General features: G+C 38.9%; 1 protein-coding gene across 24 annotated transcripts in view; it reads left to right on the forward strand.

Moving 5' to 3' along the window:
• Positions 1-19,799, forward strand: part of afdna (afadin, adherens junction formation factor a) — a 143,690-nt gene that overhangs the window by 69,762 nt on the left and 54,129 nt on the right. For 14 of the 24 annotated variants that reach the window (XM_055186699.2, XM_055186698.2, XM_055186681.2 and 11 more), the window contains exons 9-17: positions 3,252-3,293; positions 3,959-4,053; positions 4,979-5,232; positions 11,628-11,697; positions 11,779-11,885; positions 12,274-12,329; positions 14,597-14,802; positions 17,322-17,342; positions 18,161-18,306. In XM_055186699.2, coding sequence (XP_055042674.1) covers positions 3,252-3,293; positions 3,959-4,053; positions 4,979-5,232; positions 11,628-11,697; positions 11,779-11,885; positions 12,274-12,329; positions 14,597-14,802; positions 17,322-17,342; positions 18,161-18,306 — 997 coding nt within the window. The remainder of the gene's footprint in view (positions 1-3,251; positions 3,294-3,958; positions 4,054-4,978; positions 5,233-11,627; positions 11,698-11,778; positions 11,886-12,273; positions 12,330-14,596; positions 14,803-17,321; positions 17,343-18,160; positions 18,307-19,799) is intronic. The other 10 variants (XM_055186684.2, XM_073856345.1, XM_055186685.2 and 7 more) reach the window with 3 other exon arrangements.

A 19,799-nucleotide genomic window follows, 5' to 3' on the forward strand; every position in this document is an offset into this window, starting at 1 on the left:
TGCGAGAAGCCGCCTCCTTGTCATTTCTGGGTTATAACAAAAAACTGAATAATGCCTAAAAGCTGCTGTGTGACAATATGTACAGCTAACAAGCCAAAGAACCCAGAAAGAAGTTTTTATAAGCTGTCGAGCCGTAAAACCCAGACTTTAAGGAGAATAAAGTGGATCGCCGACTACATTTCCCCCTAGTGGACGCAGTTTTACTAATAGGAGTACTATGAAAAGTTGCCTGTTTCTATTTCTTTGTCTTTAAACGCTCGTTCTTTGAAGTCGACAGCTTATAAAAACTTATTTGGTTTTTTTGGCGTGTTAGATGTACACCTTGTCACACAGCAGCTTTTAGGTATTATTCTGTTTTAAGTTTAATCTGTAAATAAGTTTTTATAAGCTGTCGACCCCCAAAAACGAGCGTTTAAAGACACAAAAATGGAAACAGGCAACTTTTCATAGTAATACTATTAGTAAAACTGCGTCCAATAAGGGGAAACGTAGTCGGCGATCCACTTTATTCTCCTTAAAGGGTTTTACGGCACGACAGCTTATAAAAACGTATTTCTGGGTTCTTTGGCTTGTTAGCTGTACATATTGTCACACAGCAGCTTTTAGGCATTATTCAGTTTTTTGTTATAAGCCAGAAATTACAAGGAGGCGGCTTCTCGCAATACAAAGTCAATGGAGACGGTTGGATTGCGTCTCCCCTCCCGGTGGGCGTGGTTTTCAAATTTGCATAAGTGCGCTCTGTCTCTATTGTGAAGGACACAAGTGTGCCGTTTTGACTGGCTGTTTTTATGTTTATTATGAAATCCAGGAAGACCGACGTAATTTGTGCAGTTGGGGGTTGCCATAATAGCTAATACAAATGCAGTAAATCTCTACAAAACATTAGTTTTAACCGTAATCCATGCACAAGAACTGAATGTGTATGTGGCGCACATGCACTCATGATCTGTATAATCCATCCAGTAAAACCTTTCATAGGAACTGCCAGTAAACAATAAATACAATAATTGTTTAAAAACAACTAATATTATGCTAATAAAAATATGTGGATTTAGCTGATTTATTTATTCTGCTACTATACATTATTACAAAAATGCGATTACAGTACAGAATATATGCGACATAATCTGCTTAGTTAATGTTTATAATAGTTCTTAATATGTTTGCGTGTACTTTTGTTATGTTTTAAATGAAAAAGCAAATACTTTAAAAAGTAAGCAAATAATTTCATAAGCTCATGCCTCCACCTGGTGCGTAAGAAGCGATGTAATTATATTTTACAATGTGTTGAATGAGAAAGATACTGCTGTGTCGGACCGCGTGAAGCTCGGCGTGTCGCCATAAACAAGGCCATTAAAAATTGGCGTTTAAAAAAAAATCGCACCAGAGGGACAGTTGTGTAAGGAATAATTGATGACGGGTCATTGAATTATACGAAAACAATGCACACCAAGGTGGCAATGCGGCACGACGCGAAGCGGAGTGCCGTTACACCGCAGGTGTGCATTATTTTCAAATAATTCAAAGGACCGGAGTCAATTATTCCGCTTATACCACGGTTACCACAAACATTGCTCTGGTGCCTATTTTTAAGCCATTTGACAAGTTAGGTGTGCGGTTTACAGAAAAATAATCAACACCCATAGAACATTTCTCAGCCAATCAGAATGCAGCATTCAGTAGACCCGTGGTATAAGACATTTTAAACCATCCCCTGAAAAGGTAAAAACACGAAGTCTTGGTAAATTCCATGTACAAACTCTCGACTAACTTTCCCATTGTAAAGATACGATACTGGTATGTCTCTGTGCTTTTATATTTGCGCATTGAAACCCGTCACCTCCGATCAACAACACGAATTGATTGAATATATCTTCATATTTCTAGCCAATTCTTAATTTTCATCCTCACACTGGTTCATAAGGTGGATACAAAGAGAGCGCCTTTGTGATAACTAATCCCATATATGACAACTGCAATACTAATTTCTCACTAGAAATGCAATCAAAAGGTGTAAAAAGTGAAAACATAACTTAATTTACACTAAATTTGTGATCCAGACACTTTCTTGCCCGCCATTTTTATTTTTCCGATCGCATTCCCTGCGCACTGCCACACATAGAATTGTGGGACAAGACGATAAAGGTATCAGGAAGTAAAGCAAATATTGGATTCGGACGTGCGTTGATGCCTTCCTGCATAGGAATGCTGCCTCCGAAGGTGGCATTTTAGAGATTTCGGACGCAGCCTGTGTCACCTCAGGATGTAGTAGGATCAAGAAGCCAGATATCAGCAATTGGAAAATGGATCAATAATAAATTGCTAAATTTTTATAAGAATTTTTATGAAAATATTATTTAAAGGGCACCTATTATGACCTTTTTACAACATGTAATATAAGTCTCAGGTGTGCCCAGAATGTGTCTGTGAAGTTTCAGCGCAAAGTAGCCAAGAGATAATTTATTTTTTAATGTCTGTACCTTTAAATGCAAATGAGCTCCAGCTCCTTACTTCCTTACAAACAGACGTGAAGGATTTCAGTTCAAATAGATCAGATTAATACAGTCTGAGACAATAGTATCTAGTGGACAGAGTACAACTCGCTGAGGGTTAAAACTGTGGTAATGCAGGACTGTAACTGGGCGGAGCGTTCTCAATGTGACCTCACAATGATAAGAGCATAAAAACTGCATGTCTAATGAGACTGCTTTGTTTTAAGTGATTAAAAAAACAAGGAGCAAGTGTTTTTTTTTCAACGTATGGTGGTTGTGTTCACACACTGCCAACACACACATTGTCCAAACACCTTGTAAAAGTGGACTTTGCATAATAGGTGCCCTTTAAAACTTTAGCATACAACTGAAAAGCATTCATCTGAATGTGTGTTGTATTGCCTAGTGTAGAAAGATTTATTTTTTTTTAAACTGTAGTGCTTTAGTTTGCGGCGTATCCGGTGTAGACACGATGTTAGTTGTCATCATGACGGTTATAGATTTTAATTTGTGGATCTAGAAAAAATGAGTTTTGATGGACATGTACTCATCTCTGGTGTGTATGAGAGCTGAAGGACTGACAACTTGCTTATGGTGCTTTTTTCTCTTTCTTGCTATGGTTGGCACTTTTTGGCTACCTCTCTATTTCTATCTCTCCCTATTCTCTCTCTCTCTTTCTCTCGTGTGTTGTTGGCGTGTGTGGGTGCGTGTGGCGTCATTCTCTCTGCCCCTGGCTCCCGTGCATGCGTCCTGTCCTAGGGCGAGGAAGTCACTATGCCTACTACTACCGCCATCATGAAGGTAACACAAACCTACCTGCACCTACCACCCCTCTTCCCCAGCTCTGCCTCTCTCGCTTTCTTTATAACACACAGATACTTTGTAAGGGAATCCACAGACACTTAAGCAAAATGATATTTGACCCGTTGGGTATGTCAAAGTAAGGTTTGAATTATGTGGCTGGCACTAGATGTGATTGTGGGATTTTTCCTGGGTTTGTAAAAAGTTCCCAGACTTTTATGTAAACACACTTTATACTTATTTTTTTACTATTTTTTCATAATCAAAAAATTACAACAATATTGACTATTTACATTTTTATACTTGTTTCTACTCTAACTTGAATAGTTGTATCATTCAACTAGTCGCTATTTGGGCGCTAATATTATTTCAGCATTTCACTGCCCTATTTACTGCGCTTTACATTTGCTTAGCTCATAATTATCAAACCATTTTACTAATTTACCCTTAAAAATCCTAATCTAACCCTTTCCATCATCATCTATAATAATCCAAACTTTCCAAGGTGACTTTTTGTTTCAGTGATCTTTATAAAAAATGTGTCATTTCTATTGTGTGGTATTCAAGAAGAATCATGTTTGGCAAGGAGTAAACCTAAAATATTCGCATTGTAAACTAGTGAAAGCAGTTTTTGTTGTGTCTCACGCTCTGTGGCTGCCCTGCAGATGGCTCAGACTCGAGGGACAAACCCAAACTCTACAGACTACAGCACAGCGTCACCGAGGTCGGATCAGACCGAAGTGAAGATGGAAACATCCAGGTGAGGAAAATGCAAATGAGTCGAATAAAAAGTCAAATGTTTCATAAGCCTTTGTGATTTTTAAAGGGGTGGTTCAATGGTATTTCATGCATTCTGACTTATTAACACAGTTATAGAGTTTTTTCCTCGTGCTAAATGTAGGCAAAGTGTCAAAAAAGCAGTTGGGCGTGTTACAGGGTGTTTTTGTGCCGAATGCACTTCGCCAGAGTTCGTTAAGTTTCGGAAAGTTTTTTTCGATTTTGGGTCCAGTTGACGTTTTAGAGGTTTCTATACGTATCACTTCTTTTTATGGGCACTTCCCCCGGAAAACCCCGCCCACCCGCCAATCAGCGGGAGATGCTAGAACATTTAAACATCACATCACGCGACAGCTTTGTTTAATTTCAAAACTCAACAATGGCACGAAAGAAGTGTGTTTTTGGATGTAAGGAGAAGAAAGCCAGCCTTATGGAAACAATGGATGTAGTTTAATATCCGGGGTAGCAGCGGTGTTTTGCGTGTGTGTATGATGCGCTGGACTTCATTGAAAAGTCCCAACCAGGTCATGAGTTGCATGCGGTAAGTAAGACTTCTGTCTTATGTTGGAAATAGGTGCGTGCATATTATATAAATGACACGAACATGTAGTGAATCATAAGTTAAACAGTGTTGTATAAAGTGGTGCATGACTCGTACTCGCTCCTCCCGCGGTAGTAACTCCTCCTTCTGCATTTTTCGTACGTTATCGGAAAGAATCGGTAAAGCTAATTTTTCTTTTATAAATTTTATTAAACTAAAGACTCTTCAGAGATATAAAGGATGTAAGACTACTCTATAGGTACTCCAGATTAACATCAGAAATGGAGAACAGCATGAACTTAAACTTTGCATGGGATGTGTGTGGTTTGCTAGAGTGAAACACTGCCTCTTTTTGTATGCATTATAGTTGTTTGGACCTGGCATTCTGCCTCACCACTGTGACCTTATGCATGCGGACGGGCTGGTGACCGTGACCCCGGCCAGTTTGGATGCGGAGACGTTCGTGGATGGACAGCGAATCTCAGACACTACGATTCTGCGCAGCGGTGCGACGGTGCAGTTCGGAGGCACTCATGTTTTCAAATTCGTGGACCCCAGCTATGACCAGAGCATGTCCATGAGGGACATGGGGCCTATGATGAAGGACAGACACAAATCGGGGTGAGTCGGTTTAACCAATTGCTGCCGAGTAAAACTCAAATATAATCTAAATATAATTCACCCCAAAATAAAAAAATCACCCTCAAGCCATACATTGGTTCCCCTTAGAAAATATTAAATAATGTATGTAAAAGTTATTACATTTGTTTTTGATGAATGGGTGTGCTGTTTCAGAGCTTTTAAAATGGGGCACTATCCAATTCCATTGGAAAGCTGAAAAGAGCCAGGATATTTTTTATTTAAAGGGATAGTTCACCCAAAATTTTTTATTACACCATGATTTACTCACCCGCAAGCCATCCTTGATGTATAAGATCATCTTTTTTCAGACGAACACAATCATAGTTATATTAATAGAAAATGTCCTGGCTGTTGCAAGTTTTATAATGGTAGTAAATGGTGCTTTTGATTTAAAGCCTTAATAAAGTCCATCCATCCCTCACGCAAGTAATCCACATGGCTCCAGGGGGTTAATAATGGCTTTCTGAAGGCAATCGATTTTACAGACAGGGTCACATATGGCGCTTTTTCATTGCATAGTACCACACGATTTAGGTCGGCTTTGGCTTGGTTAGCTTTTCCACCGAGTTTAGTAACTGTTCGGAGTGGGAGGGATTATAGGCGTGCCGTTATATTTGTGCTGTCTAATGCTGTGACATCATACAAGTGAGAGCGTCATTGTACATCCCCATACATTCATTTATTTCTCAGTCTGCCACAAAATTAAAATTGACCACCACAAATAGATGTTTGCACATCGCATTTATCACTACTTCTGTATCACACGACAGTTTTTGTACAAACACCCGTGGCGACAGTCGGCGCCCTACGCTGAGCCTCATTTAAGCATATGTGCGGATGTGCGCGTTGCGAATTTGCCGCCACAGACTGCAAATCTGGAAATAACTGTTATGGTATTCCTGATTCTCAACCTGTGGATGTTTTTCATCGCTAAAATTGAGTTTGGGATCTTAAAGCAAAGCACAGATGAGAACAAGTTTACTCGAGACAGCGTAAGGTAGCATGAAGGTAAAGCTAATCTTTTACATTATAGAGATGACGCTGGTACAATGACGATTCTCTCAGACCAATCAGTGATCTACAGTGTTTTCGTGTCACGTTTTGGTATCTTCTCGGGTCGCTTGGAACACCAACCGAGGTGGTACTAAAAAAAGTGTCTGGTACTACGTACTGCACCCAGTGGAAAACCCCCCAAAAGTAAGCCGTGGGTAGTGTACCAAGCAATGGAAAAGTGCCAATAGAGACCATTCAACATCTCACTGTTGCTTATTTAGATGTTATACACTTGTTAAGCCATTAGATGGCAGTATTTAGATGTGTATTTGTTTTCATTCTGCACATGTGTGAATGATCTTGCTTGCTCTGTGTTTATGATGTGTATATCCGTAAACCTGCCGTCACTCTGAACAACCGCTGCGAGTTGTGTTGCGAGATGCTATGCTGCCATGGCAACAGCAATGCGGCAGGTTTGGCAAGCATGCGTGCGGATGATTTCTAGAGAGGGCGTCTTTAAACACAGTGTACTCTGTGAAATGTTAGGGCAGGAGAGGGTGATGGGAAGGTTATGTCAGCCACAAGCGGAGAGAGAGTCTATAATTTGATCTGTATGGAATTGGAGAGGGGTGTGTCAATGTGTCGCTGCACAGAGACACACTAGCAAAGTGTGTTAGAGACGGGGCGGAGAGTTATGACGTTCCCACAAACACACACATGCTCGCTATACTACATATCACATAGAGGAGTTAGGAAGTGTCCTGGTGAGTACATTCATCTTTCTCACTTTTCATGCTCCACTTTTGATGTCGGTGTTGTGGAATGAAGTTTAAAGGATTTTTACATAAATTTATTTGATTTTTAGAGCTGTTTGTTGATTGAATTATGGATTGAGGAGAACAGTTTGTTTTTAACACATATGTGACCCTGGACCACAAAACCAGTCGTAAGTCACACGGGTATATTTGTAGAAATAGCCAAAAATACAAATGATCAATATTTTTAATGCCAAAAATCATTAGGGCTTTAAGTAAAGATCATAAAGTTCCATGAAGATATTTTCCTACCATAAATATATGATGAATACATTTTTGATGTGTAGCTAAGGACATTTGGAAAACTTTAAAGACGATTTCCACGATATTTTGATTTTGAAATTGACCCTTATGACTGGTTTTGTTGTCCAGTGTCACATATGACAATTTACTTGTTTCATACACAGTATGTGTTGTATGTGCAGATATAAGGTTTATAAAAGTGAAGACTGTTGTGTAGTTAATATTTGTCATATAAATTAGGTCTGTCTAACAATTAGTCGCGACTAATCATTTGCAGAATAAAAGTTTTTGTTTACATAATATATGTGGGTGCACTGTGTATAATAATTATGTATATATAAATACATACACATGGATGTATAATTTGAAGAAGAAATATATTTATATAATTTATATATATATAAAATTTTATATACACATGCAAATATTTCTTAAATATATACATGCATGTGTGTGTTTGTATTTATACATGATTATTATACACAGTACACCCACATTATGTAAACAAAAACTTTTATTCTGCAAACAATTAGTCGCGACTAATCGTTAGGCAGCCCAAATTAAAAATTATATTAAAAATAGTGCTGGGCAAAAATTAATCGCATACAAAATAAAAGTAATTTTTTGCATAATATATGTGTGTGTATTGTGTGTAATTATTATGTATATTAAACAACACACACATAAATATATTCATTTCAGAATATTTTTATTTATATATCACTTTTTTAAATTTATATAGAATATAGAATATATAAAAATATAAATAAATAAATATACGCACGTAAATATTTCTCAAATACATACACGAATGTGTGCCAAAAATCACTTTTTTTTGTATGCGATTAATCACGATCAATCTTTGCCCAGCACTAAACAGATTTTGTAGGAGTAATAAACAAATTTTGTAAACAAATAAGATGTAACATAAAAATATTAAACCTAAAAAAATATTTAATAATTAAGCATTAAATATATTTTTTCTTTTTAGTAAAAGAGTTTGACACTTGATTACTTAAGCTTTCTTTGTTGAACCTGCTTTACAACTGTAGTACTTTGGTTAAAATAGTATAATTACCCAACCTTACATACTATTCAATTAAATGACAATGACTGAAATGTACGCAAAATTGCTGAAATGAAATTAGACCATTATATACTTATTTAATATACTTAAAGAAATCTTCATAATGCATTTGCAAAGCTGTTCGTAGATTTTGTAACTAACAGCATAAGGTAAGCCTTTTGTTAATCGGCAAAGCAAATCTGCAGTAATCCATATGGCCAAATATCATCCAGCGTTGCTGTGTTTGATGTTCTTTGAGCTGTTTGTGATTTCTGTCGTGTTTTTTGCTCCTGTAGCAGAGCTTATGAATATACTTATTAATTTTAAACAACTTTAGCCTGTGATTCCCTCATGTCTCTGTCCTCATGTCTCCGTCTCCATGTCTAAGTCCTGTTCGATTTTGTGATTAGTTTTGTTTCTTTAGTAATTTCAAAAAGATGTTTTCAGTAAGTGTGTTAGTGGCAGTAAGCGGACACATCTCTAATCTGATGTCCTGATGTTTCACCGGATTACAGCTGTGCTTATTCTCATACAGTAAGGCTTGCAGATAGGAGTGTGTCAGAGGTTTAATATCTGATTTTTCTGGTTGTACTGTATGTTGTAGAAATATTATAGACATCAGAAAATTTAGAATGAAATGTTCGTTATAATCCTCGTACAGCTTTTTGAATGACTACATTTTCAATGCAGTGATCTTGTTCAACAGCTGTTCTGAATTTAGAACATATTTACTTACATTAAAGGAACGAGAATTGTAATTTTTCTCTTAAGTCGACCTATAATGGTAGTTAATGGTTTCAAAATGCATTCAAAACAGCATTATTCAGATTTACAGGACCATTTTCCACTTTGTCTCACTCTTGTTTTTCTGCTGTGAAGTATTTTGATTGTAAATGACTTCAGTTATGGTTGTCCTGTGATGCATGTAAAATCAATAGCTTAAACCATAGCTTAAAGGACCCCTAATGGATAGAGAGCAGTAGCAAGGACCCCCATTACATGCATCAAATTAATACTGTATTTATTATTATTTATAACACATCTTTTGTTATGATGTTTATGTTACAAAGATTAAAATAATAATGTTTTGCATACTACATAACATTCAACTAAATAGTTTTATCGTGGGAATGTTATGCTATTTATTTTAGTTTTTTATATTTATTAATAACCTATTAACGAATTTTAGTTTGATGCCTCATTTCATTTTACCCAAAAATTATTTTGCAATCAAATAATATTTGTAGGACCCCCAGTAATGCCACCACGGACCCCTGTTAAAGACCCGTGGCTTAAAGGGACACTCCACTTTTAAAAAAAAATATGCTAATTTTCCAGCTTTCCTAGAGTTAAACATTTGATTTTTTCCGTTTTGGGGTCCATTTGGCTGATCTCCGGGTCTGGCTGTAACACTTTTAGCATAGCTTAGCATAATCCAATGAATCTGATTAGACCATTAGCATTGCGCCTAAAAAAAATTACCAAAGAGTTTCTATATTTTTCCTATTTAAAACGTTACTGTTCTGTAGTTACATCGTGTACTAAGACCAACAGAAAATTAGAAGTTGCGATTAGGGCTGTAACGATAAATCACATGTCCCATTAAAAAAACCTGTCTCTAATCGATTCGGCATCGCAAGGCTGCGATTCTGTGTTTCATGCTCAGCTTGAGGGTGTACTATGGCGTTTTGGTCAGTAAGAAGTCCTTATCAATCTAAAATCATTATGAGTCGTTTATAACGTGCATTTAAAAAAGCCACACTTGTTAAATAAAACCATTCAACATTCTTTATTATCATGAAAATACCTGAAAAATCTGAAGAACGGCGATATAAATATCCTTCTAGACATTTCCTGGAATAGCGTCCGTAATGCTGCTACTTCTGTGGCACAATTGGAGTTTTTGCACGAGAGCGCCCTCTGGCTTTTGGATGTGGTGGCATTTCACCGTAATTCATTCAAATTCATTCATTGAGAAAACGTGCATTTGCACGTTAAATCGTTACAGCCCTAGTTGCGATTTTTTTTTTTAGCGCAATATGGCTAGGAACTAGTCATATTTTATTCTGGTGTAATAATCAAGGACTTTGCTGCTGTAACATGGCTGCAGCAGGCGTAGAGATATTACGCACTGTCCCAAAATAGTCCCCTTGGTTACTTTTACCGTGTCCAAAACCGCCTACTTTCATACTATATAGTAGGCGAAAGGCAGTAGGCGAGGCGAGTAGTATGTCCGATTTTATAGTATTCCAAAAACAGTAGGCGAAAAGTACCTGGATGACCTAATACTTCCGGTAAGATTTTGAAGTGTGCATACGAAATAGGAAAAATATCCAAACTCTTTGCGTATTTTTTAGCCCAATGCTAATGGTCTAATCAGATTCAATGGATTATGCTAAGCTATGCTAAAAATCGTACTGCCAGACCCGGAGAACATCTGAATGGATTCCAAAAAATGTAAAAATGAAATGTTTAAATCTAGGGGAGCTGTAAAATGAGAATATTTTCATCATTTGTGGAGTGTCCCTTTAAAGGGATAGTTTACTCAAAAATGAAAATTTTGTCATAATTTACTCACTCTCATGTTGTTACAAACCTATATGAATTTCTTTGTTCTAATGATCTCAAAGGTAGATATTTTGAGGAATGTTTGAAACCAAACCAATTCATGAGCCCCATTGACTTCCATAGTGGGAAAAAATAATACTATGGAAGTGAATGGTGCTCATGATCGGTTCGGTTTCAAACATTCCTCAAAATATATTTTTGTGTACATTTTTATAACCAGTGTCTTATTTTAAAAATAATGTTATGTTTCCCATAAGTAGCTGTTTAAACTGCAGTTTTTGATGTTTGATTGAATGAAGACAGGCATCTGTCGACATTTGTCGAGTCTGTTTGACAGCTGTTAAATATGAAAACACTTCGCTGCAGATTTTATGACACAGTGTCTGTACTTTTAGTTCGTATATTTTTAAATCTCTGTATGTGTGTATATATTTCCCGTGGAGTTTCATTTAGTCTATTAAAAAATCCAGGAGTGAAACTGACAAACCGCTTTTCATTCATAAGTCTGTGGGCCGTTTTGTTTGACTTTCCGTCCGCTTCACATTTTGCACCTGCGCAGGTGTTATATTTTAATTCCGTGTGCGTGTCTGTCTGTTTGTCCACGGATGTGTACCTCTGTGTCATCTCCTATGATGATCGCTTTCTGGCTGTAAATAAATTTTTACCTTCTCTTATCTTGTTGCTCACAGAAGCGTACCGGAGACAACCTTTGACCTTCACGGGGACATTCACAGTGGCTCTGCGATCCCTACGAGCAAGGTGTCACATCTACCTGCTTCTTTCAGATGTATGTATGCATGTGTTTGTTTACAGTCTCACAGGGATATTTGCTGTTTTCAGAGCTCAGGGAAGCTGGAGATGGAGCGTTCAGGAAACGGCAGCGAGAGAGGCCTGGTGAAACCCATGATCAGAGGAGAACAGCAAGACTTTAACAGACAGGATGGAAGGTCCCAGGCTTTTTTGCTTTGAGAAAGGTAGGATCATACGCAGAATATAGTTTTAAAATATAGTTAATATTAACTATAGTTAACTTACAGTTTTGGTGTAAACATGCCTTTTACTAAGCGATGTCGTGTGTAGGGTTTAGGTCTTTATATGTAACCTGACCCTTACCTTTCTGTCTGAACTGGAGATACCCGAGACCTGCCTTCAGTCTTATCAATAATCCAGTGCTTATGAGAACCCACATTGACACTCGGCTCAGTCGGATGTCTGTGCTGGGATGTTTTACGGCAGGATGGGAATGGGCTCTCTGGAGCGGTGGGCTTCTGTAGACAGCGGTGTCAATCTGTCCTACATTAACTGGTTTATTGAACAACGGTTCTTTCCCCGCAGGTCCCAGGACGGCCCAGAGCTGACGCTGCCGGCCAGCATTGAGTTCAGGGATAACTGTGAGTAGCGTATATGTCTGATCGATTTGTGCTGGTTTGATTTCGGTTAGCAGTTAACTGGGTCGTGGATCATGTGTCACGTCTACTGTGTGTAGGCTTTTAGTTTTCTGTTTGTGCTATTGTTATGTACAGGCATAGCAAGGACCTGTTTGATGACAGCGTGCACTTTCTGTGCATATTATGAAGCAAAACACCCAGTTAATTACGCTTTATAATGGTTGAAAACGGGGATCAGGGAACTACTTCTGAGTTTAAACCCCAAATCCTTGAAATCCTTGTGAATCTGTTTGTGAATCTGGGGTAAAAAAAATTCAAGGCCCTGTGAAGTTTTTGAAAATGTACATAGATACATAGATACAGGTCATCAAAAGTGCTTGAATCTATTTTATGCGAGAAGTTTTCTGGAAAAAATTCTAGACTTAAGCACACGTGCTAAACTGTTCACTTTAAATGCTTATATCTATGCGAATGTTGATTCATACCAAAATGCTTTTTTCCACAGTTGTGTTTGACACATGAAAACATCTGGGGTTACATATGTAACCTTTGTTCCCTGAGAAGGGAACGAGACACTGCGTCTCCCTTGCCCTACTTCATGCGTCCCTGTAACGCCGTCTTTGTCAATATTTCAGATAGCGATATACTTCCTGGCTCCCGCGTCACCCTGTCTTTGTCGTTAAGCTTCACCATTGGTTGAATTTGATTTACACATTCAGACGCACTTACCCCTGGAGGCGTTCCCAAAGTGTCACCGCAGTGACGCAGCGCGAGTTCCCTCGAAAGGGAACTGTAACAATGTTTCTTAAAAGTAACATGATGGAACCTTGCCCTCATTTGAAATGTGTCCCCACATTTGAATTTGAGGGTATTGGACCTGGAAAGTCCTTGAAAGCTCCTTGAAGTGAACTAAGGTGTTGGAACCTTGTTTACAGAGGTAATCCACACAGCTCCAATGTGTTGTTAAACGTGTTCTGCAGAAAATCTATACATTTTTGTAAGAAAAATATCCATATTTTTAACTATAAACTATAATAAATATTGCATTAATTACCTGCAAATTAACCCTTTGTAGCCCTCTGTGAAGGATGGGGGCTTTTTTCTTTAAACTCAGAAGTTGTTCCCTGATCCCTGTTTTCTCCCATTATAAGCTTGAAAAAGCAAAGACATTTACTCAAATAACTTCAAATGTGTTCGTCTGACGTAATTATATCAATGCCGGTTTGCTAGCTTATAGATCAATGCATGGAAAGTATTGATGACCTCATCACTTGTTTGCTCAGTGCTTACCCGGTCGGTTTAAACCAATATGCATTTTAATTTAATGGGTGTTTCAGTGGAAAATTATGGCCGTAAGAAATGGGATATTATGGTTACACTTTGCACAGTATGTTTCAGTTTAAATTACAATGAGATATTGTATGTGTTAGATATCTTATCCAGCAATAATAAAATTAGGTTAATTTGCATTTTTAAGTTAATCCATTGTTAATTTTTGTCAGCTTAATAAATTCTGTGACAAGTATTGTTCATATATTTTATGTTAGCTATTGAATTAACCTTCAACCAACGTATATCATCTCATTGTAAAGCGCAAGTGGTATCAGAATAATAATAAAAGATATGAAAGGCTTCCTTCTGTATATTTAAATGTGACCCTAGACCTCAAAACCAGTTATAAGTCACACGTCTATGTTAGTAGCAAAAGCCAACAATGCATTGTATAGGTCAAAATTGTTGATTTGTTTAATGCCAAAAATCTGAATTTTCAAATAGTTGTATCTCTGCCAAATATTGCCTTATCATAACAAATCATACATCAATTGGAAGCTTATTCATCTTTCAGAATTGTCAATTCAATACCCGTTCCTCCCGTCGTAGTCTGCATGCTGCAAAGAAAACCACTCAAAAGAGCATCTGAAGTCCTGTTTACCATTTTATATGTTCATTTTTAAAGGCAGGGTGCACGATCTCTGAAAGCCAGTGTTCACAATTAAAATCTACTAAACAAAACACACCCCTACCCAATAGAATCTGGACCTTCTTTTGATAGACCCGCCCCCCACAAACGCAACCCAGGCAGGGATGTCGGTTAGTAGACACGCTTACTGCTGATTGGCTACAAGTGTGTTTTGGTACTCGGCCCGACTCCTTTTTCCAAAGCATTTCTCATTGTGCACCCCGCCTTAAATATGCATCAGATGTAACAACCATGTGCATCCTATGTAAATCTGTCCCTGCCTCCTCTATCCCATAATTCTCTTCTGCAGCTGAGGACGCCTTCCTGTCTGCCATCATTAACTACACCAACAGCTCCACGGTGCATTTCAAACTCTCCCCCACCTACGTGCTGTATATGACGTGCCGTTACGTCATGTCCAGCCAATACCGGCCTGACATCAGCCCCTCGGAGCGTACGCACAAAGTCATTGCCATTGTCAACAAGATGGTGAGCATGATGGAAGGAGTTATCCAGGTGGGTGTCTGCAGTTTTTTACTCTGATCCTTTGTTAAATTTGAATTAGCTCCTCCCACTGTTTTTTAAAGCCTGCTAATTGGTTACAGTTGTAGTTGGTTGTAATTTCGTAGACTGCCTGTAGCTTTATATATGTAGCTAGATTATATACACGCTTTTGTAGTTTTTAGTAGCATCAATGCTTGTTTCACTTTCATCAATTCAGGTCACTGCCTCAGCAAACAATGCTAAAGTACTGCACTCAGTGTTTCCCGTGTGTGTGTGTGTGTTTGTCTCTGTACCTTGTTTTACCTGAATCATTTACCATGTTTACCCAGCAGCGCTTGGTTAAATGATCTCTGAGAGGTTACGGTTCAGAAATGAGGTCCACATGCTCTTGGCTTATTTACTTTTCTCATTTGGACATTGTGGGTTTTTTGAGCAGCCCACCCAGGTGTTCAGACCTGCATATGAAAGGCTTAGAGCAAAGATTAAACACTATTTTATAACAACTCTCTTTTATTTACTGGTAGCAAGTGTAGATGGAGTTCAGCATCTAAGAATAGAGTTCTTATGCAGGGTTCACACCAGACGCGGTAGAGGCGGCAAGCGTGAGTTATTTACATGTTAAGTCAATGCAAAGACGCGAATTGGCATTGGTTGTCGCAGGAAACCCGCGAGTTGAAAAATCTGAACTTTGGCGGATTTCTGCGCCACATTAACTAATCAGGACCTTGCTGTAGTGGTGACGTGATTACAAGTCGCAGAAGCCCCTCCTATGACGCGAATTTCCGCATGAATGTCTCGAATGACTAGATTTTCACGCACGGCTTTCACGCGTGAATGAAGCGAGTAAACTCAAATGTTCAAGCGTCCAGCTACACTCGAGTAGCGCGTTTTTGCCGCCTGCACCGTGGCTGGTGTGAATGCACCATTACTGTGACCCAATTTTAAAGTAATAGTTAGCTTATGAATTAAAAACTCGTATGGGGCATACACACTGCGAATTTAACGATTTGTGCGAGTAGATTGCATACAAAGTCAACGAAAAGATGCAAACTCGCTCGGGGCGATGCGAATGACGCTGATTGGGTGGTGCGTTTGCAGCAAAAACACGCGCTATTTGCCTCAAACACACCTTCGCGCAAGTTGAAAATATTCAGCTCAAGTGAAAAATTCGTATGACACAAAGTTAAAGTCCCATGAGTAATCTAGAGCGAGGAACGTGATGCTACGCGTTTGGTGTGTACATAGCATTATTTTCTTTCTCGTTCCAAACCCTTATTGTGTCTTGATAACAAATGCGAAATAAGCGAATAGATCACGCTATTCGCGAGTAGTTGGACGCTTGAACATTTTGAGTTAACTCGTTTCATTCGCGCGTGAAATTCAAATGCGGATATGCTCAATTTGCTGGCTTTAGCTAGCTTGTAGACTCAATATGTATATATACACAGTAGGGGTGCCCCGATCAATGCCGATATACACTAAAAATATGTGGCCGATAACTATTCTGAATCGCACACGATATTATTCGCACCTATTTCATGTACTACGGCTTTTGATGAGTAAGTCCTTATCGATCTTAAATCACTGTTAGTTGGAGAAGTTTAAAACATGCATTTGAAAAAGCAAGATTTGTCAAACATAATCATTATACATATTCATAATAGTCATGAAAATACCTGAAAAGGTTTGAAGAACAATAATATAAATAATATAATATAAATGCGTGTGTATGGTTCGCATATTGTGTTTCTGCACGAGAGCGCCCTCTGGCTTTTGGATGTAGCAGCATTTCACCGTAATTCATTAAGAAGCATAGCAAGCATCATCGGCCGATATATTGGTGCACCCCTAATATACAGTATAGCTCAAATTGAGTAAAGAGCGTTTATTACAACTTACCAGATTGTCTGACCTCCTCACTCACTTTCTTTAAAGCAAGATCCTTTTTATTCCTGTTACTGTAAAAGTAGGAAGATGTGTCGTTCGGCTTCGGGTGTCCACATATAGCAACAATGATTTTGTTCTCCCTTGTTGTTTCATAATCACTTCACTACTAGAGCAAGAAATATCTGCATGATTCGCGCAAATCCTGTGTTACGTGCGAAATGCTAAATTCGTGCCACATTATTTGCCCGAAACGCTCAATTTGCGTGAAACACGCGGCGGGATGACTATTGCGTCTTTGCATTGATTTGGGTTGTGGATCACTTGCGCTTGGCGCGTCATTCGCGTCTGGTGTGAATGCACGATAATGACTTAACAGGAGACAACTTAAAAAATTTTGAGAGTGCTTTAAAAAAATACCAGATTCAAAATATATGCCATTTATCTGAATGAATGTAAATGAACAGTTCCTCCCCCTGGTGCACGATGATGTTATCAGTTCTGCGTGAGTGTGAATGCCTGTTTGGTGTATGTATGTGTTTACATGCCTGTGATATCTGTCCATGCCATGGCTGTTGTTGACAGTCTCTCTCTTTGTCCTGTCGGATGTCTGTCCCCTCCTCCCCCCATACCTACTTTCTCTACAGGAGATTGCTGAAGGTGATCAGGTAGGAGTACGCACTGCTAGGGAGGCATCTCAATCTTTCTTCCCTCTCTTACTTTCTCGCGTTCAGCTTGGCTCAGTCCTTCATGCCTTTTTTATCCTCCCATAACAGAAACCAAGCCAACTAAGTAATCCCCTCTTACAGCTGGACTCTCAAACCAAACGTTCATAACCCTCATTACGGCTCAACCTGGAACATGTGATACTAAAAAAAACAACTGCAGTTACGATCTCTGAACGTTTTAATTCTGGCATCTTCCATTTTGACCTCTTGCTTACTGCACTTCGGTGTGAATGAGAGTCTACCCCATGTTCTTTTGCTTTGATTTCTTTATTTGATGTCTGTTGTTAACGTCATTTCTATTTTTTTGAATGCGTCCTGTGGCCAGTATGATGTATTTCGGAGGGAGGGGTTGAGGGTCGTCGTCATTTGGGATAGACGCGTGCTGGTATACGCAGAGGTCCAGTTCGTGCGAGTTTAAGGCACGTTTGGACCGTGTGTATCCCTCTCTCTCTGTGATGTGGGGATGCGGTTTCCATAGCAACCAGTCACTGCAGCTACCCAGTCAAGCATCTGTATCTCACTCTTGGAATTTGAACTAATCCTAACATGTTTTCTGTACGATTCATGTTTTTTTCTGACCGGACGTGGTGACTGGTTGTTAGGGGCGGGGCGGGTTGAACAGAGGGCACAAGTCTATCCCGGGAGTGCTACTCATGGCTGTAACCCTTTCTCTTTTTGTTTTGTGTTTCCTTTGTTTCTTTTGTTTTATCTTAATGTAACCACCGGTCTTGCCCCTTTCTGCCTTTCTTGTGTTACAGAAGCAGAAAAATATTGCTGGAGCTTTGGCCTTCTGGATGGCGAATGCCTCGGAGCTGCTGAACTTCATCAAGCAAGACAAAGATCTCAGCCGCATCACGCTAGACGCGCAGGATGTGCTTGCTCACCTGGTTCAGATGGCTTTTAAGTAAGTGTTTTAGCATGCACATGCTCTAGTGTTTTGCGATAAATAACATGAGCTTGCATGCTAGCTGGCTGCCTACCCAAGGCAGTATTTTAAAGCATCTGTATCCTAACCAAGCATGACACGATTAAGCAAGCAAGTAAATTACCTCTGATTTATGTTAATCCTAACTAAATGTAGCTGTTTACAGCAGCATAAAGGCAATTTTTCGGTTGATTGTTTTTTCCACAACGTTGAACAGGGAAGCATCATCCCTCTTTGTTATCTGATATTATAGTGCCTTCTTTGTGAGCACAAACTAGAGGTTTTCGCGGGTCCAAAGATTCTCCAAATCACCTTTTACCGAACCTGACGTGCATAAATAAGTTTTTAAAATAAAGACCAGAGACAAACGCGAGAACTTAACCCAACTTGTATCCGAATGTAAACGGCACCGACGTGTGTGCAGTCGGCATCCTCGCACGTACCAGGCAGCCACTGCTCCATTTATTTATTTTGTTATCTGATAACAACACCAAGGTTACCGCTAAAATGTGCATTCAAAATTGATTGACAGGTCTCTCTAAACGAAAATTAACCTATGTCAGCCACACTATGTGCAAGCGCTGAAGGGTGGTTTGTTTGGGCCGTTTCAGGTCCGTTTGGCACATTTATTTTAAATTACCCGAGACTCGATGCTGCTAATATTATACCCAACCTGCATCCGAGGCACACTTAAAACTTTTAGACCCGAACTGTCTCGGGTTGCACTTTGGGTTTTAAATCTTACTGGACCCGTGAAGACCTTTTGCGCAAATACATCAATCCTGGGATGGGGACCTACTGGGATTGCTTGGATTAATCCTGGAAAGCCCACTGTGTGAACAAAAGGCAGGAACAATGCCATAATGGGGGTGTCATAAGGATCATCACATTTCGATAAGGGGTTTTAAATGCAGAATTGCAGATCAGTGTTCACAATGAAGAAAGTTTGGCAGATCCTCACTTTCCGCTCTAAAGCCCAGTGTTTTTTTACGTGTATGCGAACATGCATGCACAGTCGTCCGCACAGCTTTGCAAAGCATAGTTTATTTAACGTGTAAGTGAAAGCAGACGTTCGATGCATGCGCATTAAGCAAAATGCAATGCATATCCTTGGCTACATATGTCATTCTCCTGTATGCGCATGCGCCAAAAAGCCCAAAAAATGCATAAACATTAGGTCTCATTCACTAAGCATGCATACACACAAATTTGTGCGTGAGATGTGTGTACGGATGTTTTCACAAACAAATCGTGATTCAACAAAAACGTTCATGTCAAAATGTCTTCTAAATGTACGCAAAAAATTCAACCTAAAGCCACTTGTACACAATCACTTATCCTACACTATAATCAAATAACCTACTAGGCTATAATTATAATGTGTATGATAATGTTAATATATAAAATTATATTTCATATTATAATATTTTCTGTATTATATACAGCACTGCTATTTGGGCGGATGATCTATA

The sequence above is a fragment of the Misgurnus anguillicaudatus genome, chromosome 18, assembly GCF_027580225.2.
Source record: "Misgurnus anguillicaudatus chromosome 18, ASM2758022v2, whole genome shotgun sequence".
NCBI lineage: Eukaryota > Metazoa > Chordata > Actinopteri > Cypriniformes > Cobitidae > Misgurnus > Misgurnus anguillicaudatus.